The sequence below is a fragment of the Fistularia commersonii genome, chromosome 22 (assembly GCF_037954325.1).
Source record: "Fistularia commersonii isolate RoL2024-O1a breed Wild chromosome 22, RoL_Fcom_v1.0, whole genome shotgun sequence".
NCBI classification, from domain to species: domain Eukaryota; kingdom Metazoa; phylum Chordata; class Actinopteri; order Syngnathiformes; family Fistulariidae; genus Fistularia; species Fistularia commersonii.
Genome location: NC_141305.1, coordinates 14427501 through 14455000, shown reverse-complemented (window position 1 = coordinate 14455000; position 27500 = coordinate 14427501). Strand labels below are relative to the sequence as shown.

General features: G+C 37.4%; 2 protein-coding genes across 2 annotated transcripts in view; one reads left to right on the top strand and one right to left on the bottom strand.

Moving 5' to 3' along the window:
• The window catches only part of LOC147221778 (nuclear receptor subfamily 5 group A member 2-like), a 20527-nt gene extending 10019 nt beyond the window's left edge, over positions 1–10508 (top strand). Inside the window, exons 5-7 of the mRNA XM_086169445.1 lie at positions 6373–6492; positions 7660–7807; positions 10200–10508. Coding sequence (XP_086025571.1) covers positions 6373–6492; positions 7660–7807; positions 10200–10453 — 522 coding nt within the window. The 3' untranslated portion in view covers positions 10454–10508. The remainder of the gene's footprint in view (positions 1–6372; positions 6493–7659; positions 7808–10199) is intronic.
• A 3650-nt stretch (positions 10509–14158) lies between these two features.
• adgrd2 (adhesion G protein-coupled receptor D2) overlaps positions 14159–27500 on the bottom strand; it is a 49600-nt gene continuing 36258 nt past the window's right edge. The window contains exons 20-25 of the mRNA XM_086169865.1: positions 26643–26684; positions 26503–26556; positions 26171–26318; positions 21600–21658; positions 21475–21505; positions 14159–19515 (exon numbers count right to left, since the gene is read on the bottom strand). Of these exons, the coding sequence (XP_086025991.1) occupies positions 19508–19515; positions 21475–21505; positions 21600–21658; positions 26171–26318; positions 26503–26556; positions 26643–26684 (342 nt within the window). The 3' untranslated portion in view covers positions 14159–19507. The remainder of the gene's footprint in view (positions 19516–21474; positions 21506–21599; positions 21659–26170; positions 26319–26502; positions 26557–26642; positions 26685–27500) is intronic.

Sequence of the window (27500 nt, the reverse complement as noted above, 5' to 3'; positions counted from 1 at the left end):
TAGGTCTTCTTTGATATCTTCAATTTTTCCTTTCCAAAACATTTTATTCCTAGCCACACCTTTTTTTCTTTCAAGTGATAACTTGTAAGGGGGTAATTAATTCATTTATTTCTTGATTTTTTTCAAGAAGTTAAATAATTGCCCATTCAGTCTTTTGCTGAAGAAAATGTGAATGAAATAAAAATGTGTCAAAAACACAGTCAAGCTTTTTATGCAACAATAACAAATACAGCCAGTCAGTTTAACTGTCATGTCGAGGCAGAATGACTAGACGGGAGAGAGAAAACCCAAATGGATGACTTGCTGTCACAGCAAATGAAACTCTTTCATAAGGTGAACAGAATACTGTATCTAAACATGGAACACTCAAAAGCTGAAATATGAAGCAAAGTACCAACTTAAGAATCTCAAATGCAAAAAGGGTAAGGGAAAATATTCACAAAAAATACACAGATAAAGTTCATGAGACAATAATTTCAAAACTTGACATAATTCTGGCCAGGAGTGCAAAGCAAATGCAAACGAACTAGCGACTGACGTGAGGGAACCAGGATATATACACATTAACTGAAAAGATGGTGGACCAGTTACAGGTGTGGGAAACTCAAGGCCTAAATATAATGACATCAATAGCAGGATTTACTCATCAGCCTCATCGCATGCAATGCTAAAAGAAATTGTTCATTCCTACATAGCGTAAAAAAAAATGTATTCATGTTTATCTTGCTCCAGGTGAATATGGATTTATTTTTATACCTTTTATACATTATCTGGAGGGACTCTACTTGCTATTTGAATTAAATCAGACAAAAAATAGGAGCAACAAATCATGTAAACAAAACTTGCACAGGATCGCGCGGATTCATTGAATGTACATGCTATTGAAACGAAATGAAAAAATGAAAAGGGGGTTGCAAATAACAAGATTTCAGCCATTTGGTTTGCCCAAAATATTGCTAGATAAAAAAAAAAATGTCTGTCAAGACCCACTGCAAAAAGCAAAAACAAATTGCTACTGCACTATCTTTAATATTCTTACAATGCCATTTTGCAGAATCTCACCAAAACCTCTGGATTTTATTGTGATTGTGAGTTGCCAACATTAGAAACAAGCCCAAAATTGGAAGACAACCGAAGATTCTCATGGCTGAGTAAGGCTGTGTACAACTTTTTATATTTGTAAAGTACAATGTACAGACTAACTTATCCTGTTTGTCATTACTTGATGGACTTAACACTGGAACAACCAGAGACTTGCCAAATCAATTAGGAAAAATAAAAAAACAATCATTGTTTGAAATAGATAAATAAATAGATTTAAAAAGGGATACTTTTATCACGTTATTCCAGAACAAAGTCATGAAGTCACAGCTTCGCCAGTTCAGATTTCTGAGATAAATTTGCTTGTAATTTGCTAAACTTTTTAAGAGTTCCTAAAATACTCATAAATGTTAAACACCGTTAATATTAATAATATTAATGAGGTATTATACACATCTCAACTAATTAATGCTTATTGACATTAATATTAAGATATTTTACACATCTCAACGAATGTCTTACATATGCGACTTAATTTTTTTTTACAAATGGTCCTTAGGTTTGTGTGATGCAAAAGCTCTGTAATAGGGCATAGTTTAATGTAATAAATACGAGTTAGAACAATGGAAAAAATTTAATAAAATGAAATATTTCACAGAAAATCATGAGTGTCATCCCTAGAATATCATGTACACCATAAAAATTTACATTTGACGCATTTCTAGACTGTTTTCATGAAACGTCTGCAGCCAACATGCATAGTGAGAATGAAGCTGTGTAGAAAGAGATGTTTCCCTGCTCTGGATAATTACATTCCATGCAGACGATAACGCGGGAATGTCAGCTCTCTGCTGCAGCTCTGCACTCTACTCGTCTACATTGTTATCAAATTGTGAGCTATTGATTGCTGCAGTTCCTCGGAGGTGGCCTTTGTCGTGTCTTGTGTTTGACCTTCCATTCACCTGTTGAACATGGCAGATGTTGCCGAGAAAGTGCGCACAATGAACAAAATAAAGGTTCAGCTTCTAGAGGCAGGGAACTGGAGGCAGGCAATTTAAGAGTGCGTCAAGAGTTTTTGCTGAGCTGCAGATAGAGATTCACTATTTGAAACTGTTATTGTGTCGACAAGATTTATGAAAGGGGAAGTTTTCTTTTCTGCCTATTTTTTATCATATTTAATGTTATAATGCCTGATTTTTTTCTCTATTTTACATGTACAGTTTCAAATGAAGCGGTAAATGGAACACTGAGTGAAAGATACAGGATTTGTATGGTTGTATGAATGTCTTTATAGAGTCCTCGGCTTCAACTGCAGTCCCATGGATCTGGCACAAAAATAATGTCCGCTCAACATTATCCAATGGATATGACCTGCATTGTCATCGCCAGGATTTTTATACATAAAGAGATGGCATTTACGTAAGAACAGTGAAAGTGTTGTTTGTCAATGCTGGTTTAATTTGTATGGGTCGAGCTGGCTGTGTGCTTTCCAGGACCCGGAAGGTGAATGCCAGTGGCAAAGTTTAATTTTATCAAACAAATCTTCCCTGAATGGGATTATGCTACAACCAAGGTCTCTCTGAAAAGGAATGACCATGGATATGTAATAGAACTTGGGACAGCCTCTATCCATTCTATAAATAGCAGCTCTGTGTCTTATTTTGCAAAACTATCAACTATCCAAGTGGAAAGAATAATATTGTTCAGGGCACATTTTATACGGGAGTGCTCAAGACAATTTGCTCAGGAAAGGGAAATGTTCAATACAGCCCAGGACATCCAATCTCAGTGCATTAAAAAGCTCACTCTATGATATTGAGGTTGTTTAGATGGTGTCTGGGAGGGATATATAGCTTTGAGAGCACTGTCTCAGTGACTGCACCTCAATTAAATCCTCAGAGTCGTGGTAAGTCTTTAATTATCCGCTCTCGATTCATCTTGTTCCGAACATGACGTGAAGTGAGGGCCAGGATTTAGAGCCAATTTACGAAAAAGTAACACTGAGTTATTAATCTTATAAAGCCACTCCATGTAAGTCCATAGATGATGTTAGAGACGCCAAATTTAGGGTTTGAACCTAGTCATGTTACAAATTTGTGTTGTTCCTCAAATATTTTTTGATAATTTAAGGAAGATTTCAAAAAGCTGAGGATTTGGAAATTTCGAACTGTGCTGGTGATATTTTGTATTGCAGCGTAAACTGATTGTTTGTTCTGACCTTCTTTTAAATTCTATGATATATCCTTTGCACCCTTTCTGTATCTCACAATCACATTTCAAACTATATTTGGAATTATTTTTCTTGTTATGGCAAACTTGAGAAGGAAGTTATATGTTTTGTTGAAAAACAAACAAAAATACCTTTACCTCCCACTAATCTCTGAAGCGGTAGCACAAGTGGACTATAATGTTGTGCACGTCACCACACACCACATACCACATACCATGCTGTGTGTGCATGGCACAAGGGATTGGAGTTACCGTAACATTTCTAAACAATACATACAGGTTTGTAAATACGAGATTTGGTCATAGTTTAAACTATTTAAAATCATCCATCTATTATTCATCAACTGATTGATGTAACGTTTATATTTGGTGTAACTTCGCCACATTAGCATTGCAAGCCTCCCAATTGATTGATCCAAGGTGTAAATTATTATTTTGATTAAATATTACAATGAGTGCAAAGACAACTGAAAAGTAGAAATCAATCTGATTCTACAACTTATAACTCTGCATGTATGTTTTTTTGGATATTTAGTACATTCAGATAACCTTTCAGATTAAGATATTAGTGGATTTCAATTTGAATTTAATAGCTATACATTAATACACATGATGAAATATCTTCAGTTTACACTGAAAATATTTTTGGAGCAATACAATTAATCCTGTCGTGAATCAATAGATACAGTCCTAATATCAAAAGTGAATCCATATAGTCTCCAGCTCAACAAGCTACAAGTTATTTTTATAATAATACATGAAAGATAATGTTTACAGTCACAGTGCTTTATGGATTATCAGGTTCCCTCCTCTCTTCAGTTTTCACTACTGATGTAAATAAAAATCACGGCTATGGGAAAAGACATCAAACACAACCAACACCACAATCATACAGTCAGTGATTCGTCAGTCATTATCGTCACGGAGACCCTCCATGTCTTCTTCTTGTAAATGCACTTTCAAGGAAAAATTGTTCATGAATGAATTATGTGTCATAGGTCATTTTATTACATTTCATGTTGTGTATAGACTAATCGAAAAGAAAGATGACTTAAAAAGCTGCCTCCTATCGGAGCATTGTAAAGATATTGTGAGGGGAATAAAACAAATATGATGCAAAATATTCATAAAGTATTTTATTCTGGTTATCATCCCTGCTGGACTGCGTTCTCCAGGATTCAATATTCCAAAATACAAAAATCTCATCTTTATTGATGATAACCAATTCCTACAAAAAAAGCAAAACCACTCAACATATGCTAACACTAGGATTTAGCCTGACTTTTGTGAATAACAGGCACAAGGTATCATCAACATTCGTATCTTCATGATAGTTTTTTTTTCAAATATTCCTTACACAATACGAGCTGAATATCAACATATGCCCTTGACACCAGCAGCGGCACCAGCAGAGAATATTAGCAGGGCGCTACCCGCTACATTGATATTTCATAATATCCATGCTAGGCATTTCATTAATTTATTGTTTTATTGTTTTATTTATTTTGTCTTGCTCTATCCTGTCCTCTGCCTTTCTATCTATATTCTATTAGATTCATATTTATTTCCTTTTTGACATTATAACTGTTATGCTGCTGCGTCAAAGGAATTTCCCCTATGGGAATCAACAAAGTTTCCCCTAGTTTATCTTTTCTTATTTGGCTCACAAAATAGGATTGTGTGGGTTTTGTTTGCAATGTCTTATTTGATTAACTTTCATTCTTTAAGTTACTGTGCTTGCTCTGTGTTCTAGGTATTATGCCAGTTTAAAACAAAAGGTTAAAATACTCAAATCTGTATTTGTTATATGTGGACTGAATCCAATTGAAGTTGTCTCTAATGTCAACATGCATAATACTGACAAAATAATGCAAGAAAACATCTTTGCCTCTTGTATTTTGTTAACAGTTTCGTTTTTCAGCCAGTGGTCATGGGTCTAGTTGACCCATTGCATTTTTTTGGTCTTTAAGTGAACACAAACAAGCTATTTTACATTAAAATACACAGCAGCTGTGATGCAGCTGTTGTCTGATTTCATCTGCTGCCCCATCTGTAACCCCCATCAACCACATGATGGTTTATGACCAAAATCATGAAATCTTTCTCGACACCCGATAAATGTTTCTTCATGGCTACTGCTTCGATGCCTGTCGAGACATTTAAAATGTGTCCGTGGTTGGTAAAACCCTGACACATGAGAATTTGACGTCAACAGAACCATTTAGAATCCACGTGGAAGATAAAGCAAAGTACCTCTGCCTACATTCACTACTTTTGAGGAGGCTTTCAGTCATTTTTTTGGCTGCAGCTGAGAGTCGAACTCCTCTTGGAGAGGAAGCACAAGGAGGTCAGCGAGACCTCTTGCTTCCTTAACCCCTTCCTTTATCGCTCCGCACCGGGCCCTGGCCATCGCAGATGAGTGTGTGGCCCAGAATCGGACCCTTTTCCTCTTGTAGTTGATGTACGGTTTGATTCAGATGGACAGTAATTCTGTCAGCTCCATGACAGATGAATGTGTATCTGGGCCTATTAGGAGATGCGCTTGCAGGATTACTGACTGCCGTGTCCTTCGCTTTACACACAGAATTGCAGGGAGTCAGTCTGAAAACACAGACTCACAGGCATGCGTACACTCAGCCGTTCCCCAAGAATAAGAGAACAAGAGTAATTCTCAGGCTTGTCAATACAACACAACCGCCGCTTCATCTTCTGGCTTTTATGGTCGGCCCATCCTGTAGATTATCAGTGTTTCTTCTCAGATTTTTGTGAAATTTATCACTGGAGTGACAGCTTTAGACAAGGTTGCATGCTTTTTTTAATTCTTAAAATCAGACATGTGCAGGATGAGTGAGTTTTCACATGCTGCAGAGGAAATTCAGCCAGACAAGTGCTTTCTAAAGATCATATTGAATAAACACTCTGAAAGGGCAGTTGACGTCCACCGATTAAAATTGGAATTATTAGACAAGTAATCGGGACTGTTTAAATTTCAAAGTTTGTATTGTGTATTGTATAAACTGTATTGTATAAATGTATTGTGTTTTAGTTTTATAAGCTGTTCACAACATGTGTTTCTGCTGTCTGTATCGTTTTGTCTTGGAGGTGGGAGATCAAATGAAGCTGCTTCACAACTGCTGGTCGGAACTTCTAGTCCTGGATCATATTTTCAGACAGGTGCAACATGGAAAGGGAGACAGTATCCTGTTGGTAACCGGCCAGGAGGTAACAACTCCCCATGCTCCGTTTCCGATATTACAATGTGCTTCATTCAGTGACGCTCCACTTCCGCTGCTCTCTTGATTAGTTTGCAATGAGCTGTAGTTGACTTTTTCTTTTTAATTTCAGCCTCTGTTGCATTTATTTATTGATTTAGGGCTCATTTTTTCACATTGATATAAAAGCACAAGCGTTTGTAAAAATGTAACAGTAATGACTACGAGGCGAAGGCACGTCTCAACAAAATGTCTTTACACCTCCTCTTCTGACCTTGTGATCTTCCATAATTTTTAGAAACTCCTCTTTCTTTAATATTCCGCTTGGTATTTGCTTTGCGAAATTGATGTATGCACTGTGAAGTAGTTTACGGCCAATTTCCTTCAGGTGCTTATTTAATCCTTTCCTGTATTATGATGAAAGAATATTTTATCTTATAGATAAAATTTTGCTGTGCAAGTGTCCATCAATTTTACTGCAAATTATGTTCTGCAGGAGTTTCATTAGTTTTCCCAATGGGTTTTTCCTAACAGTGTGATCAGAAAAAAGGACAACAAAAACAACAAACATATATTAATCATTCTGTCACCTGTGCTTTAATTGTTTTTTTTTCTTCTTTTTTTTAACTCCTGGCTGTCAGTCGATTCAATTTCAGCTTTCACTTGTAGCAATAAGAAAAGGATGTTATGTTTTTGAGAAGGTCTGAAATTGGGAGATTTCTGGTAGATGAAACTACCACTTGCTTGAATGATTCATTCAAGGACCATCGGAAGGGAAATACCCATAAATACCCATAAACGAACAGTTTGTCAGTTATGTTTTTATAAATCATTGCAGCATTATGACACTACCTGTGTTTCCATTACAATCAATAATAGGTAAAATGTCATTAATAGAAATGAAACAAAAAACAAAGCAGATAGGATTCAAGTTGGAGACCAGTTTCTATCAATTGATTTGGATTGGCTCACCAAAACAAATCATAGTCTGGTCTTTTGGAAATTATGTTTAAAGATGGTAATGTTAACATCCCTACCATCGTCATTGTTTTTGTATGCTAATTTTGGAATTTGGAATTGGAATTTTGGAATTTTGGAATACTCTTCTGAATGTATTATCAGTATTTAGAAAGCAAGCCCCCATAAATATAAACTAACCACATGTTGTTGTGTACAGGTTGAGCTGTCGTCCATCCTGTCCCAGGGTGAGGCCACTCTATCCAGTCTGGTGCAGAGGGGCCAGGAGTTGGCGGCAAGGCTGCGAGCTCTGCAAGTGGACCGTCGAGAGATTGCCTGCCTGAAGTTCCTTCTCCTGTTCAATCCTAGTGAGTTAATGATGTAATGCTGAATGAGAAAACTCTTAATATAGGGACCAAAGTGGAAAATGTTAAGACCGATTTACTATCTATATTTCAAGATCTAAATATGCCGGGAAAACAACATTAGAGACATGAATGTGAATGTTTTATTTTAAAAAAGAGAGGACACGAAACAAACATAAAACAAAACAGAAAAGAAAAATATCATAAAACTATGCACATGGACATGGATTATCTTACAGTGTGAGACCATTCCTTACATTTTATAAAGTAAAAAAAAAATGATTGAGAAATAGCAATGTGACATGCAATTATCTAAAAATGAAAAAAGGTAAGATCAGTGAGAAGGGATTTTAAATTTACAAAGAAATTTCCAACAAACAATAGTAACAAATAATGTTAAAAATCATGACAAAAAAGGCCACTAAATAAATGCAGAAGGAATCGTTTGGCCAGAAAATGTCTGCAAGTGTAATGTTACGTCAATATAAGTATTTATAAAACTAAGAATACATTTGACTGATGCTGTTTAAACAAGACAAAAAAATTAAAAAACAAACAACCCAAAAAAAAAAAAAACATTTCATCTTTATTGGACTTGGGCAGCAATCGGTGGGTTATTACATAAACATCTTATAGGTCAAGTGTCCCATATTCACATTTATGTAAATCATAGAATGCCTTTTCAGTAATAGGAAACAAACCATTTGGAATAGGAATATTTATTTTCTGTAGTAGGAGAACCTCCAAGTATCAGTCTTTATAATATACAATGTCCACGACTATAACAGTTCCTACTTCAATCACATGTAAAATACATAATTTGTTACAGAAGTGATATTTGACGGAATATCATTTAAGTTTTCTTTCAGTTTGCTTCTGTGGTGATAACGTAAAATTAATTTGTGTCCGTGTATGCTGAACTTAGTGGTGGAAAATGTAAATACAATAGAAGTAGTTGGTATTTTCAAAGTATAATTTTTCTTCAACTAAGATAATTGTGTTCGGGGCTTTTCACGTATTTACCAGTATTTTACCTTGATGTGTTTGGTACTTATACTCTACATACTCTACGTAGCTATATATACATCTGCAAATAACAACATGTGTCATATCAACATGTTGACTTTGGGCATTTTATCCAAAATGCATATGGTGTTGATGATGATGATGATGATAATGTGGATGATGATGATAAACTAAAGTCTTAACAGTATGAGGTATATTAAAAGATACAGGAATATGGCAAGATAAAAATGCTGGTACAGGTGGATAAACTGCCACCACCAAATACTGTAGGTTTATGTGAAAATAATGGCTTAATTTTAATGTATGTTTCATGAGGAGAGAATCAGGTTCAACGCAAAATCATTCGGCTCCGTGCCACTCACGCGCTTCTCCTTGTACAATCTAAATTGCAGCAGTGGCATTTTAATGGGAAAAAAACACAGCAACAATAAAAACATCAATTGCCGATAATAGACTTTGCCTACATTATTTATCCGCAAGGCTACAAGTGTTTTCCCAACTGTCCCCCCTCCCCACCCCACCCACAAAAAATGACTTAATTAAATTCTGAGTGTTGAGAAAAGCCAATATTAACAAAGACATCCGTCCCTATTGTCCACTAATGGCATTCAAAAGAGGAGTAATGGATGGGCCTATCATTCGATGGCGGAGCTGACATTCATGTAAAGGCTTGTGCAGATGGAGGGAGTGGAGATGGCTGGCCCAGATTCCCAGAAGCGATTGCTGTTTAGCGCTGGCAAGAAGGGGGGAACAAAGAGCTTTTTGAATGAAGAGAGCACTTGTCAGAGGCGGAAAATATTTAGTCTTTGCTGGCAGCGTCTTTGCAGGCTCTCTGTAGAGTCAGGTTTGCCTGGGGGTAATTTAATTGCCCTCAAGCAGTTTGAAAAGATGAATCAGAACATTGATTCAAAACATTTAATTACTGTGTGAATGGATGCTGCAGGATGGGCTCAGCTGATGCTGAATGGCGGTCCAGTGGAGGGTTCTCTTGTTGTTTGTCTTACACACACGCCCACACACACGGACACTCATATGCGCACACACATACAAACACCCCGTCACACACAGATACACAGATTACACACCTCTAATTTCATATGGAAATGTAGGATTGTACTGGCCGTCTCGCGTGCAATTGATTATTGCTTTGAAACCATTTTTATGTTGTAATAAAGAAAAAGCACTTGGGCGTGAGTTACACAGTTCACGTTTCGAGCTTTTGTTGGGTTATCAGAGCAATTCATTTGTTTGTTTGTTTTTTTCAACATGCATAATTTCACAAAGGTATTGATACAAAACAAAAGAAGCATGGCTGCTTTTCAGTCCAAACACTAACGTTTCCCTCCGATCCACTTCTTCTGATGTGCAGATGTGAAACTGTTGGAGAACCAGGCGTTTGTGGAGGGTGTCCAGGAGCAAGTGAACGGGGCTCTGCTGGAGTATACGGTGTCGTCCTACCCTCAGTTTCAGGAGAAGTTCAGCCAGCTGGTGGTGCGGCTGCCGGAGCTGCGCTCTCTCAGCACGCAGGCTGAGGACTACTTGTGCTACATGCATCTGAGTGGTGAGGTGCCCTGCAACAACTTGCTGATTGAGATGCTTCATGCCAAGCGGGCATGTGTGTGAGGAAATGTCAGGTCCTGTGAGCTGAGATCAGACAGTGTGTATATGTGTGTGTGTGTGTGTGTGTGTGGGTGTGTGTGTGTGTGTGTGTGCGTGTGTCTGCACATATGACTCCGTGTATATATGTGTATTTGTATTAGAGATTGACTGAAAAAAAAATCACGATGAGACATACTGGTTCATACAGGCTGAGGGCCTTTGTGGGAGAAAATATTCTTTTAAGTCTGTATTCACGGTGGTTTTGAGATTTTGAATGTTAATGATTTCATATGTAGAGCTACATTGTGACATTTTTAATTTCTACCCTCATTTAAAAGGAAAAAAGAAATCTGAAATTAGACGTATCTTCAGAGTGGCCACTGCTGTTCCTTTCTTTCTTTTTTTTTGTTTTGTTATCTTTTCTTGTATTGCGTGAAGCCAATGGTGCAGACAAGGTTTTCTACACCCAATTTCTACAAAAATTTAGAGGTAGAAAAAGAACCTGTAGTAAAGAAGAATGAACACCGACTTTTATTGTTAAATTTGACGCTGAGAGAACTGATATTTTATTTTCACATTATAGGATGGTACTATTTACATCCCAAGCTGAAGTGCACTTTTTAAAATGATCTTATAGCCTCTTTGCAGAAATTAAACATCAACCTTGAGAATCAGTCTGTTTTCGTTAAGTTGGATGTAACTTTACTATTTCAAGTTTCAACATGTTCTATGATAACAGTGATTGAGAGACAAAAACCCGTTCTATTGTGGCAAGTTCATCAAAAGTAGTAGTAACATTTGGAGATTCATGTACACATATACAGTATAGACAGAAAGGAAAGACAGTGATAATTCACAACTGAAAAAATAAGCTGACAGGGCATAACAAAGTAGGCAGTAAAAGTAAAGATATATAAATGTGCAAGAGGACAAAGATGGAATGTTTCCTTTTCCTTAAATAGACATGCACCAAGCAAAAGGAATCTGAGTGTTTGTTACCAAGGTGACATTCCAGCCCAGAGACATGAACAGACAGCCACCAGAGAACAGATACAGGTAGCAAGAATGTCATTTAAAGCTTTTGATTATTTTCCCATGAACATTTTCATTTCTTTTTAATAAATTTGATAAATTCTCATTTATTCATCATTTGTCATTGTCTTGGGCGAAGTGGCTTTTAAACATCAAATTAAAAACAAAACCCAGTGAATCTACTCAATATGGAAATTAGGTCACAGGAACATGGGGTGTAATATCAACGTATTTGCCCTAAGTTGTGACAGTTTTTAAACATATTAAACATGGCTGAATTGTAACTTTTCTATTATATATCTCAGTTGATTTGCTACCAGATGTTCATCATCTTTATACCCTCGAAAAAGTTCAGGGCAAAAAGCAAATTAAACACTGCCAAATATTTGATATGATATTATTTTTTTACTGTTCTTTTCGTTTTTCGATTTTCAGAGGAGGCAGGGTACTGGAGTTTCCATTCAAATGTTTGTCAAGCAGAGGAAAAAAAAATGAAATTAGGGACATTAATAAGTCATAGCGGTCATCCACCGCCATTAAATGGAGGTGGATGTAATCCTCCTAATCCAACTACTTTGTATTTAAATTCTATTATTGTAAATAATATTTGTCTTACTAATGCCATTTTCAATTCGCACAAGTTTTTACTTTGACAAATTTAACAATTTTTATTTTCATTTTCATCAAGTCAATGGAAACATCAATGTGAATAACACATCCAATGCTTTTTTTTCTTACTTCATGTCTCTCAACTCCAAGCATCTTGACTCCAAATTAGGTGCTAATAAACTGCCGTCCAAACAATGCTTAGATTTACAAGTCAATATTTGAAAAAAGACTCACCTATATGCAGTAAAGGTATCAAATGAAAGAAGTGCCATTGACTTTTCATGTACAGTTTAAGAAGATTTTCACCACTGAGAACCTCCACAGACGTTTACAGGATAGTTCACGTTTCAATTACAATCGGAGCATCACTTACTTATATTTTGGATAATTTGCAACAACCAGCTGCCCGTGAGATCAGTTTAACTTTAAAAGACCTGAATTTAATGTCATAAAGGAGGGGGGGTGTTTTCATTTAGCTGAAATAGAAAAGTCCGATGCTTGACTTCAAATCAATTTAGTACTGGGATTCAACTAGATATATTGCTATGCTTGTAGACGTTAACATTGGACATTGGAAGATGTTAGATTCACATTATGAGTAAGTTGAAAGTAAGATTGGGTAAACGTCAGCGCCTGGCAGTCCTTATCTATCCATTACTACATTATATTTTATGACAGTGACATCACATCCTACAGTCCAACCTAAGTAGTCCCGCTGGGAAAAAAAAAAAAAAAAACCCTCAATATTTAGATATAAAACATTGATATTTTAGTTTTCCTGAAGACTGTGGATTGATGTATTGATAAATCTGTAAAGACAGATGCCCTCAGTTGCCTTTATCTTGTTCCAGAGGTTCACTGAACTCCTGAAGGTCAGTCAAATGCAATCTACAAATGTAAGGAACATTTTCCTGATAATACTAATGCTACCACAAATACAAAAAAAAAAAAAAAAATGCAATAAACATGATAATTACAGTAGCAAAGTTGCACACATAAAGGAATAACTAAAAAAAGTCACCTTAAAAATGTTTAAATTAGAATTAAATGATAGTGATGACGAAAAAAACATATGAAATTGAGCATTTCCTCAATTTATTGACATTACGCCAGGTTTCTTATAATGTCATTTCTGGAAAATGTCTAACCTTGAGGTTCAAGCTGCACTTATTTTGCTGATCAATTCTTCTGACAGGTATATCATTTCAATCCACGGTAAATTACTTATGAACATGTTACTTAACTTTTCTAATTGTCTTGAAGAATAGAGTCATAGAAGACGATACAGATTTTTCGCTGTTAGTTTGCTGGTTTGCCGAATTCAACCGGATAATGTTAGTCAGCTTCAGGGTAGGGAGGTAACTTTCTCATTGACAAACACACACTGGAGTTGCAGTGGTTGCTTGGAGCGAGTGTAACATTTGAAAACATTTACGCTGTAAATTCTGGATCAAACTGAGCATGAGAATGACACACTGAACTTTGTTGGTGTTTGTATTTGTGGCACTTACTGTGTTAAAAATGTAGCACTACAGGATTTCCTTTTATTTTCTTTTGTCCCAAACTACTTTAGTGATGATGACAATGTAAATCATCCACCGTCTCCAGGACTAACGGCAAAACAAAGACCCAATACAAACAGTATTTGTAATATTGTGTAGCTCAACTTTCTCACTGTGGACATCCGAGATGATTTTCTTGATTTGCGTGGAGGCATCAGCCATTTATGTTATCCGAGACAATCACTCCGTCTGCCTTAACTTAACTAATGTCTGCTTGAAAACACACACACAGACATACACAATCACTTTGAGTTTTCAGTTGAGACAGCTGTATTAACATTCTGTACAGTATATTTATGTTGTGAAGTGAATATCTACTGCAAGATGAAGATACATTTCGACCGTACAAAGGTTCTCTGCTTTATGTTGAAGCTTAATCGCTACTGTTGTGGAACTGATTCTCTTGATATGAATTTTCTTTTCTTTGTTTTTTGCTCTTGGTTCACTTTATTTCCTGTGGTTTGACAGTCTGTCCTGTCTTAAACTGAAGTGCTTTTCTCCCCAAAAAGAGAAAGTGACCAAAGCATTTTTTTTCTTCAAATATATTTTATTGTAATAGTATCACACCAATAAAATCCAATGAAGCAAAGCTCCATGTGTCTTAGGTCTCATTGCCAGATCAATGCACATGTACAGGATTTCATGCAACAGACAGTGTGGCTATTGTTTAGCTTTGTCTGACTAACTTAAAAAATAAAAACAGCCGGAAAAAAATTCCCTCTAAAATAGTTATCGTCACCTCTGTGCCGGTATCAGTGGAACACTGATAACATTAGTACCAGAGGTCAAATGATTTCTAATTCATGACATCTATATAGAAATCTGAAACCAATGATTTTTTCAAGATAGATTGGATAGCGAGATGTAGAGGCACTATTGTATAAAGCATCTCCAGAAAAGCAGAAAAACAGTCGATTCTGATTACAGACTGGACACTTTTATAAACGAAAACTTTGCATCGAATGTTTGAAATGGAAATCTTGTGAGGAGAAAGATCTGTTTGAAGCCACAAGGTAATCTAAGTGGATCTGTTTTGGGGATTTTGTCATACAGAAATGAAATAAAAAAAATTAAAAAAAAACTCACAATGGTACATGAAAATATCCAGACATGTTATTGACATTTACTGTTTCATTCCAGAAGATAACATTCATTAATTTAATGTCTGCACCAGTTATCCTTCAGCCCAAGTACACTCTGGTTACAGCGGGACCGGAATATGGCCCAGTTGTCATCGAGCAAGAGGCAGCGTTGATTAAGGGTCCACATATAGACTATTCCCAAAGTCACATGGACATTCAATTTACAGTCCTTGACTTCACCTAATGGATGTTTTTGGATTGTGAGAGGAAACCAGACACTCACCTGCCAAAAAACAAATTCTATTCAGATAGAATCAAAGTTAGAATCAGAGCAGGAAATGTCTTACCTAGAATCCCTTACCACTGTGCAAGAAAAAAAAAACAAAAGCAAACTGATATTGGAGAATGCTATTTTACAGCAAAATAACCTCGTGCTCGGTGGACAAATTTTAGCATATGTGTACATTAATATTCATAAAACCACTTACAGTATTTGGGACCAAATGAGAATTCACATGAATGCATTAAAAGAAAAAAATAGCAACAACTTGGCAGAAGTCTTATCAGCTCATAACAATGTCAATAGTTGATCATTTGTCAAATTTATCACTGGTTTCACTGTACACTTCATTTACACCTAACACACACAGTCTTGGTCATGTATAAGCTACTGGGCTGTTTCCAGATCTATGAAAGACTCAACATTAGTGTCTCAGACATGGATTCCAGATGTCGTTTTTATTCCTCGACAGGGAGAGAGTGTAGGAAAGCGCACTATCCCCGTCGCTTTTGTCATTATGAAACTAAGTACAAGTAAGGTGTAACAATGGCGACAAGCAAAATACATTTGTTCTGCTTGAAATGTAAAGCATGCATTTTTTCAACGACAAACGGTGTTAAAGGTACCCAGATATCTTAGAGTGTTTGGCATAATTTATTGAGGTGCAGCAGTTCCCTTTCAGATGATGACAGATGTTTGGAGAAACAGGGCTTATTGAACTTATCATCCTTATACAAAAAGAGACCTTCACTGCTTAAAAACTATTTGATTCAGCAAACAATAATGCCACCATCACAATACTGAGAAATTTTGTTCAACCACCCTTGCTACTTTTGCAAAATACTGCTGTGCACGAAACACAGCTCAATGATCTGAGAAACCCTCCACTACTAACTTCTCTCTCTACATGTATCTGCTTCCATGTTTTTTTTTCATGATTTTATCCATGTGTTGCATAGGAATCCATTATTTCTGGGTCCATGAGAAAACAATTGCCTCAACAATTTTGGACAATATAAACATTACTATAGACATTCCAGCTCATGTGGATCACTGTTCTCTTCAGAATTCCTCAGATGGCAAGCACAGGTGAGTGATGTGTGTCCATAGAGCAAAAGGACTACAGCTCTACATCTAGTATCTCTTTTATTCTTCAGTCTCTAAAATGATGATGAAAAATATCAATTGCACAGCTCTTTTTAGACTTTTGAAAATCATGTCAATAAATTAGAGTAATTGAATCCATTCAACAATGTTTAATTTCTCTCGATATTCATCCATCTCAAACTCTTGCAATTCCACAATTTGAATGCTAAAAGTATCCAGCTTTCTTAAGTTATCCACGGCAGATGCCTCCACTCTCAAATGATTTAAAACGAAGCGCTAAGTTGTTTGGATCTTAACATGGTTTAAAAACTGTACTTTTATGTGTAAACATCTAACTTATTTGACAACTTTGTCAAGAAATGGCTAACGTCACATGTTTTTGATCAACAACTGTACATCATCAACTAAAGTGTAGTCACCAATAAGATCGGTGATCGAACTGGGTCTGTCTTATTAAGACCCTCGGCATGTCTTCTTGTTGAAAATTACACCCAAGGCTATATATATAAGATATTAAAATTCACATGAGATAGTGAATTAACCAGAATTACATCGTCAGCATAAGCTGCCGCCATTTTGAACGCAAAGTCCTGCAAGAATGAATCAGCCTGGCTTGAATAATATTTTAACATCCAGCTATTTTGATGGCCAGATGAGAACAGTGCGAGTCATTTTCTTTTTCTGCTTTTTTTCCCCTTCAGTACATGCAGCTGTAAGATAGGTAAGGAGCATCAAAATAGCTGCTTCTCATAATATTACAGAAAAAAACAAGTAAAAAAAGATCCTGCCTGTTGTCAACAAAGGCCTGAGGCTGAATACTGAAAAATAGGCTTTGGAGGCGACAAGCGTGCTTGGGTGCTGAGCTGAAACTGACACAACAAGTGCTCTCCATCCAGATTATCCATGGGCTGTTAATACGTAAATCTTGGTTTTACACTCACAGACTGAAATTGAACAAGTGCCTGGTATCCTGGCTCAAAATAAACCTACAGTCATTAAAGTTCATGAGAACCAAACAATCAGTATGGAAATCATAACTCTCTGCTGCTTTCATTTTCTGATAATAATAAAAAGGCACGGTGATGTAGTTGATGAATGCAAACAAATGGTGTAGAGGCAAGGTTAGCCAATCTTTGGATAGGTAAGCCAATACAAAAAACGAAAACAAAATAAAAAACAACACACATATGTATTAAATATTAATTAGCAATACAATGTCTGATTTAGGAAGTGAAAAATCAACGGTAATGCAGATACTACTCTTTTTCCAAATAGTCCAGCCGTGGCAGCCCCTCAAAGCATACTGTTTTGGTATCCCGATGAGAACATTTCCCCCGAATATTTCACCAGTTGTCATGTCTGTTGTATGAATGTCAACACCAGCTATTGTTTGTACTATCCAAACATTCTGTCTGATTCTCACAGCTAATGAGCCTAAAATTATCGAATAATGCAAAGAACAATGAAAACAATGAAGACAATTAAATCCCCTGATAAGGTTTGTTTGCTCCCAGTGGTTTGGTATGCTAAATGTTTGAACTTATATAAGGAAAATCTTTGAAAAGATTCACAAAAAATGAGCAGATTTAACCCATTTACATTAACATTTGATGAATAGATGAATGCCTTCTAAAATTAAATAAAATAATTCATTATGTTTGTCAAATTGAGGGACTTTTCTACAATCTAAATCTAATAACAAATAGAATGTGTAAAAATCGCGAATGGAATTTTGTGAAAAAAATGTGCTTTTTCTAATTGCTTATGATTGTAATATTCTTGAAAAAACGTATGGCTTATCAAGACAGCCAGTTAAATTCAGGTCAGAACATTAGGTTATCTACTACGGTTTAATGTACTTAAACTGGACTTGTAATGAGATCTCTGGACACAATTGCGTCATAATTAACACAAACTATGATTTACCGGTACTACTATTGTTCAGCTGAACACCAGGGTATTTTTGTAAGTACCTGGGGGTTTAATGATGAACTGCAGGCACACACAAGCACACACAAACACTCTCTCTCACATGGCGCATAACATTTTCTGTGTCAACAATGTTTGCAGGATAAGTTAAGGGTATTATCATTAGTAGAGCATGTGTAGTGACATTGCTGACATATGTTTAAAGAGGCATTTTGTGCTTCTCTAAACAAGGTGGTAACCTATACCTAAACCTATACATCTATCTTTCTGTATATATGTGTACACACACACACACACACACACACACACACACACACACACACACATACGTAACTATCCACTGATATGTATTCTTTCTAGCTCAACAATGAAAATATAATTTTAGAATAATATTCACTGTTGCAAGGGAGGAAAAACAATCCTCTTAGTATTACTACTACTACTACTAATAATAATAATAGTAATAATAATAATAATAATAATGATAATAATAATACTTTTGTTGATTTAAAGGCAATTTCTTTGATGTCTCCTTTCAACTTTCTCTGTTTATTGATTGGTCCTTCATTTTAGTTGCTGGTTGAAATATGATTACCTTGCTGCAAAACATCTTTGGAAAAATATGTCAAACTAATACATATTTCATTACTTATGGATGACATTTCTTATGGATGACATTTTGATGATAATAATATCTTGAGTGTGACTTGTTGCCACTTATATCTTATAAGGTGACACATACAAAAATCTTGTTTCTCATAAAACAGGTCATATACTGCTCCAAAAAGAAAAGGGAACCCTTAAACAACACAATGTAACTCAAAGTCCATCACACTTGTGTGAGATCAAACTGTCCACTTAGGAAGCAACACAGATTCATGTTGACTTGTTTAATGACATTATATCACAGTTGGATCAGCCTGGAGTGTGTTTTTCCACTTTCATTTGGAGTGTGACTCCAAATCCAGACCTCCATGGGTTCATACATTGTGGGATTTTGTTGACAGCACATTCAACTATGTAAAGAACAAAGTATTTCCCCTTTATTTTTTTGAGCAGTAAAAGAAAAGAAAAGAAAAGAAAAGAAAAGAACGGAAAAGAGAAAAGAAAAGAAAAGAAAAGAAAAGAAAAGAAAAGAAAAGAAAAGAAAAGAAAAGAAAAGAAAAGAAAAGAAAAGAAAAGAAAAGAAAAGAAAAGAAAAGAAAAGAAAAGAAAAGAAAAGAAGAGAAAAGAAAAGAAAAGAAGAATCACAAAGGCTGAAAGGTCTTCTCGTCTGTGTGAAGAAAAAGGGGGTTCGTGTTGATCTGTGAGCACAACAGCTGCAGGACATAGAAAAGTCGGCTCTATTTTCCACTTAGGCTGTCCAGTGGTGTGTGTTGGCCGCTCACTTCGGGGTATGTGTGTCCAGTCAACTCCTTTTTCTAGTGTGATGCATTCTTTCAGTATATAGAGTATCAGGATGTACCCCAATTGCAGTTCAACAACCTGTGTTGAAAAACAGAGAAAGATATTAGATTTGGCTACGGTGGAGCATTTAATGTTTTCGCGTTGGAAGAGTGTTTGCCTATAAAAGGTGAGGAAAAAAAGAATGAGAGGAATGAAAGGCAGAGTGAGAGAGTGCTCAGGTGTTGGAGTAGTTAATGGCTGATGGTGTGAATAGCCAGACATGGCCATTCCTGATTAAGGGAATGAACTTCCTCTTTGTCTCGTCGGTCGACAATCACCACCCAACAGCACTCAAACACTATCCATCAGGCCTTCTTCATATATGGCAAAACATTTAATGACTCTTTCTAACTTCACTCTTGCTCTCACTGCCAGGCAATTCGTAGCCATTGAAGGTGACTTAACCCTTTCGTAAATATAGGGACCATCTGTTTAGGCCGAGTGCACATTCAAATGCACAAAACACACAGAGCAGGTTTTCATGCAGGCCAAATGTTCCGTGCTGCACAGGTAAAAATAAAAGTAGTCATGTCTTTGTGGCATATTTCAATAATAACATGTGTTGATTAATGCACTCTCAACATTTTCTATTACATTTTTTCAACCTTTTCCACCATTAATTAGCTTCTTTATGCGAATTTTCACAGTTTCTCGGTTCTTTTCAGTCCAGTCCCCTGCGGGGGCATAAATAAAATACAGTTTATAATGAAACATCGTTACACTCAGCTGCCTCAAATAATATCAATATTACCTGTTAGACTATTCGGTATATTCATTAGAACCAAACAAAGACTTACAATGACAACAACACATATAGAGGAAAATGGACTATGCAAAATGTTCTGCAGTTTAATTCCAATCTAATACTCATTGTAAGCCAAAACAAACAAACGAAAAAAAGAAACAGATAAACTGGTATTAATTTACCATCGTCGTCCAAATATATGTTGACCCTAATCATAATGAAGATATTGGCCTACTACACTTTATATTTAAAAGACATTTTGTAAGACCTGTCTTTTATGTAACAATGAAATGATAATATTTTATTTAAAAAGTAGATGGATGCCATCAGGGCTTAGTGTCTTCAGAAGTCTAGGGTAACAATGAACTGATGCGTTCAGCTCTTATTTCAGCTAAGTCACAACTCAAATTATGGATTAAAGTTCGCAGTACTGACTCTCACCGAGGCAACTGTTTCTTGGAGCAAGGAAAGCTTTTGCATCGTAAGAACCACTGCTCGAGATAAGTCTTGACTGTGAAGCACATTAAGTTTGCACTGGAACTGATTCAGTTGGCCGTCAAAAATTTGTTCTGCCTCTTTTTTTCCTTCTTTCAAGTCTTCTTTACTGTCATCTAAATGCAGATTAATATATTTGTAGTTGTAACAACAACAACAACAACAATAATAATTATAATGATAATAACGAATGTGTATCATTATCATTATTATTATTATTTCACGTTTCGTATCTCTATTAAGTAGCCTCCACTCTTTCAAGCCCTCCTCTTCTTTACTGCCTTTGCTATTGTGGAATTAAAGCATAGGCAGGATCTTTTTATGTCACAAGCAGGAGCATCAGATCCTTTATGTGCAGGGAGTGACATGTAACCTGGCAACCGCTTGAATCTGCTAACTGGTTTCACCGTCCAGCTCCACCACTAGCACAAATACTGGGTAAATCATAGCCTGTTATCGATAGGTACTGAAAATGTGTAACATTCCACCACCCTTATGACTTTTTTGGGCAATTGCTCATAGTGGATGGGTGTTACTCTGTCATCCAATTACCTTCAATGATGAAGAAAAACAAAAGAACCGCTGCTGAGAAGACAGAAGTTATTTTGGAGTTCCAATAGAAATTAGTAGCAGTGCAAAGACCTTGGACTCCATCTGGTAATAATGTGTTTCTTGAAATCACATCAGTTCATTCTAGTTTTGGTGTTAGTGTGTAAAAATGCATAAAAATGTGAAATGTATAACTTTCCTAGCTGTACCTGATGGCTTGAATGCTGTCAACTGCACAACCTACAAAAAGAACATACAAAGCATTCAATAGCTTTCAAAGTGCATGACATGTCTTGACAGACTGCGTGGTGATTGGGATGCACATGCCACTTACCTGATTCCCCAGTCCTGGTTTAAAAGAGAAACTCACAAAGCTCTCCTTTCTGAAACTCTCTGAAAGACAATGATTTAATCATTGTTTTAAAAGTTCACATCTCCTACACTTAAAGGATTAAGGTGAAAAAAAAAAAAAATCCCCCCAAAATAATGTTGAAACAATGTCAAGCACAATATGCACTTTATCTACTGCAGAAAAAGAAACAATTTTTTAAAATATGAATAAAAATATATATTCGGGATGGATAGAATTGCAGTAAACCCTGTTGCATGATTCTTTTATTTATACACAGAGCTGAAAAATTGTAACTGTTATTCATTATAAGGAGGTGGTATTTCCTGCTGGGCCTTAGATCTCTACTGGCCCTACTGTGCAGAGTCCACCACCGTGCCGGTGGTGGACTCTGCACAGTAGGGCCATCCTTTTCCCTGAGGGGGGTCTTGCTCCAGGGTCTTCAGGTGGGGTCCACTCCTTGACGTTTTGCCCCTTAACTTGGAACATCTCCTGGTGGCTGGCCAGTGAACAGGGATGTCTCCCTGACACCCTCTGCATCAATTCCTAATTGGGTGTGACTCCACAAGCCAGAGGCTTGCTTTGTCCTCTATCTCAGACAGCTCTTTTGTGGATCTACTTAGTGTGGCTCCACGTAGGCCCAGATCCTTGAGCGTGCATGCCATTGACCAGCCAACAAAGCCTCTAGCTCCCGCCTCCACCGGGTACAGCCCCACACTCCATCTGCTTTCTCTGCACTTTGCGACCAGGTCTGCATACTTTGCCTTCTTTCTCTCATGGGCAGCTTCCAGTCCTTCCTCCCATTGCACTGTCTGCTCAATCTGTGTTTCACATCTGCAGACCACAGCACCTCGGCTGGCCTTAAGGTGGTGCTGCATATCGCCTGCGGGAACTGGAGGTGACGATCCAGCTTCACTTCTATCTTCCACTCACCCCCCGGTGTTAATTGCTCGCCGGGTGGTCTCTGGCCGGTATATATCGTGGCGTATCGAGGAAGGGGATCCTGTGAACTGGAACCAGAACTGAGCCGAGCCTGAAGCAGTTTCCAGAGATCTGCCCAGCCGACTGGTCGGCTCCCAGCACCCTCTCACATTGGACACCACCCTTGCTGCCCCTGTGCCACGGACCTCACTCTGAGCTCCTCTTGCTCATTTCTGGTGACCTTCCTTGCCTTGAACCATGGGATGGATGGGTTGCTCCAACCAAGGCCTGCCCACCCTGTCTGGACCATACACCATACACTTCTTGGTGTTGCAGTCTCCCCACCACCTTCTGCGCCTCCTCCTTGGCCCTCCCTTTCCTTCCGGTCTCAACCCTTGTGTTTAAATCAGCTGCGGCCCTGCTGCAGCCACTTTTAGAGAACTCTGTTCACTCTGTCACCAGTTTAACATTTGACATAGATGTTGTGTCCACCATTGATGATATAAGCTCAGTTGGATTTCTCTCATACTACAAATAGCACTACCAGCTATGCCTGGAATCAGTATGGAGCATCTGTACCGGCATACATCGAGTAAAATAAAATGATCAAAAGAAAGAAAATTATATTGGTCTGACCTGAATAATCATTTCTTTCTAGTTTTTGAACTGTATTGACTTCAGCCCCATTGAAGCACAAGCGCCATAAGAAAACTGACTCCCCCAAGCTCTTCCTGGTACAACGTAATATAGAAATGGAGTTTGCCTGACAAGCAGCAGAGCAACACACTCTTATCATTTGACCAAGAATTACAAATGGGTAAATGAATGAATACAGTCAATTTTTACGCCTCTTTTCGCAGAAGTGCTCAACATTTCACACATGTAAACGGGAACATAATAACCTCGGGGTAGAATCATAGGGAGGACAATACAATCTCAGCATGGGAATATTACAGAAAAATATCAGCAATTATATGTGTGCAAAGGACAGAGTTCTGTTAAAAATTAGTTCAAGGGTATTACTTTACGAGATTATTCTTGTTGCTCATAAAGGCAGTCTGTGGGTGATTGCCTGTATTCGCACTTTTATGTGTTCACTCATACTGTATTTCACATCATTTGCTGCACTTACATCCACCCCTCTCCAGTGTACTCAAACCCCTTAAATAGTGAACTTTGAAAACTCTGATGGTCCTCTGTCTGGCTGATTAACATGGGGTGTTTTGTAGCCTGGACCAGCACAACAGGGACGATAATCCGGTCTCAGAATTGAGCAACCTTGCTGGCCCTTGTTAAACATGACATGTCCTTCCCCGATAACAGGACGATACAATGATAAACAGCAACAGCCTTGATGATGAGTGGTAGATTCAACATGGATAAAGAATTACAGGTGTTGCTGACCTTGTTGTCTTGAAAGCAGTGGTTGTGCAGTTAATTTCTACCTTCTTCCTTTGAAGGAGGGAAGGTATTATTCAAGCAGAGGATTCCTGTGACCAGCAATGTTACCAGCTCTATACAGAACACTGAGTTTGGGTGAGAACTCACAGCAAGCGGAATTATTTAATGGTGTTATTGGGCTTACAATCGCATTTTGGTGATTGAATGAAAAACTAACCAACAAAGAAATCTATCAACATCGTCAAAATACTACTGGTCCTATAAATAAAAAAAATGATTCCAGAAAACAGCTAATGCAGTTGGGTACTGAATGTATTCGAATTGTACTAAATTGCATTTTCCGTCATTACTCGTTTTACTTTGAAACTGCAGATTCAATCTCCAACAACCTTGAGTCCTCATATGAGGACATAGCATTATAAATTCTTTACACCTGCATAGACAGTTCTGTGCCTGCTTGGTAGTGTAAGAAAATTCCAACAATTAGCATTCACAAAGTAGCCACATATAGAGACATAAAACCAGTCTCTATCATGCGCATGTCTGGACAATATTTCCTCAGTCATGCAACTTCACGTTTTTAGACTGTGGGAGCAAACCAGAGAACCCAGAGGAAACCAACGCAGAAATGGGGAGAACATGTAAACTTCGCATACAGACCCCACCTGTCAGAATCAAACCAGGAGCGTAACAGGAGTCTTGCTAACAGAAGCTCTAACCACTGGGCCACAGTTCCACCCTCAAGTAAAATAAAAGGCAGGTCACCATTGCCTTTTTTATTTTACGCAAATTTAATTGTTTCAAGACTGATGATCTGATTCATCATTGTCATTTAACATAACTTGCTGTGCCTGTTTTAGCTCAACAGGTCTCCCGTTCAGCATTCACAGTAAGCGGGAAGGACCTGCCTTCGGAATATGATTCACTCCAGCAATGCAATCTTTTGTTTTTTGTTTTTAAGAATCCTCTCAGCTCAAGTAATGGCAGCTGGAGAGGGCGCCTTGCATCTAGTTCAGCCAGAGCAGACGAGCAGACTTTCATGCACTGATGTTTCGAATATAAAGGGGAAACTGTGCGCTTTGTATAATACAGAGAAGATCGATAACCCACTGATTACAATCCAGCCACTTTACCAAGTGAGCCGTCGCAGCTCGTGTATTAGGAAAGAAAACTGAGGAAAGTGATAATGTTAATGTTTGTCCTTTTGTTTCTCTCAGAGCAAATCATGTTTATTTACAGTCCAGACTAAGCATCCTGGAACATACCATTCAGATACACACGTATTTAGATCGTAAAAGAGCTAAAGCTAAAAACTGATGTCGGTGTTGCAACAGAGCCGACCATTCACTCAATCAATGTCTATGTACAGGGTCAAAGTGGTTTGGAGCTGGTCCCAGCTGTTATTGGGTGAGAGGCACAGTACAACCTGAGGTTTTCTAGTTCAACATATAGAGATATATAACCATCCACACACTTTAGCATTTCTGAGTCTTCAGTAGACCTCATGCCTTTTTGGGTTGTGGGAAGAAACTGGAAATAACCCATGAAGATCTGAGGAGAACATGCAAACTCCAAACAGATAAGATTGGGATAAGATAACATCAAGGAACCTTCTTGCTGGCAGGCAGAAGAACTACCTGCTGTGCCACCCAGAAAATTAAACTGTAAACGAACTGTTTGAGCGACGTAGATAGAATCAATAATGCTATCGAAAATCAGGTAAAGACAAATCCCTATTTGTCTGTGGCGGTTCTCAGTCATCCAGGCCATGGTGAATTCTCACAAATTCTCAAAACCTTTTTGTTGTGGCAACTGGACCTGATTTCTTCACTTGAAAACATTTCACTCCTCATCTGAGAAAGCATCCTAAGTTCTAATGGCCTGTGGGGAATTTCTGAATATAACTGCCATGGTTGTGGTCGTGTCCAGGTTATGATGGCTTGCTGTGCAAAGGGAAGAGTTGATCGTAGAAACTCGGTTGAAGAGCGTTGTTATGTCAATGGCGGTGTCGCCAGGTGGGGACAAAGAAGCAACTTTTGGGGATTTATCTGGATTAGAATGTAAATAGGTGAATTGATGCTTCGCAAAATGTGAAACAAAGGAGTGAAACCTGTTGGATCACATGGACAGTGGCTCATGTGGAAGTCGAGATGACTTTGAGTGAAGAAATTCAAGTGCAGTTGCCACAAAAAGAGGATTTTGACAAGAATAAACCTCCAATTTTATAGACCTACCGTTTTTGATCACCAGTGAAGTACTAGTGGAACTGGATGGTCCAGAGGTCTCACTGGTCTCAGGGCTTGAGGGTGTCTGTGGATTACATCCCCAGGAGGTCATTGGGACTCTTTGAGAGGCCAGGAAGGTGGTTGGCTGGGAACAGTTCTGCAATTACATAGCAATGACCACAAGAACTGCAATGTGAACAATGTGTGGCGAGAATATACACTTTGAATTATAAGATACCACCAAACAGTGCCCACAAACCAATCCAAGTAAAGTCAGATCAGTTGGACTTCTCTTGTGTGAAATTGTGATGTAACAGGCTGTACGCTCGTTACTCACTAACCGTGAAGGATAAAGCCTTTCGCTTTTCTTTGATCCTCCTTATAGCATTCCTCACCTAAATGACAAACATGTTTTAATTCCTTTTTTCTCCAAAAAGGCTGGCTGCATTACTTTGCTACAAAAGACTTAACGCTTCCTTACCTCACTGTTGTAAACAGCATAAACTAAGAAAATGTATAGGCCCTGTGAAGAAACAGAGAGACACACTGAGACGGAGAACAAGAATACCGAATTCACACAAATATATTGGAAAATATGTAACGTTGTAAGACATACATAAGGACATTGTTATTTCAGGACTTGCTCTATCGCCTCAATCGTACGTAGCATTTGGTCAACAAGCAAGGTGTGGCAAGGAGTATGACCAACTCAACTACTTTAAGCCATGGTGTGGCTCTAAAACCCCGGCTCAGGTTCAATATGAAGAGGAATGACGTCATTCGTAAAAGTCTGCACAAGAATGTTGTTTCATGAAAATCATGTCTTATTTGAATATGTTTAAGATAAGATAAAGATATGATAAGATAAACTTTTTTGATCTCCAGGGGGAAATTCCTTTGTCAGAGCAGCTTAACAGTTATAATATCAAAAAAAGGAAATAAATATGATTCTAAATATATATTGAAAGACAGAAGACAGGAGATAGAAAGACAAAAAAAATCCACAAATAAACAGGAGACAACAACAACACCAAGATCAGGGATGACAATGGGCAACATTAAGGAACAATGAAGGTGAAAAATACACAACTAGAACTACACAACAATATAAATAGTATGACAAAAATAAATAGCAATGAATAAAATAAATAAACGAAATAGACAGGATGGAAGAATTATCCCCATTTGACAATGGAGAAATCCAAAACAGTCACTAACAAAGAAATCAGTCTTTTGTATCGTGAGGATTCTTGATTAGACTGGAATAGGGCCCAAAACAGTTTTAAACAGCTTACACCATGTATTTAGAAACAAATACCAAGATCTGACTTCAGGGGGC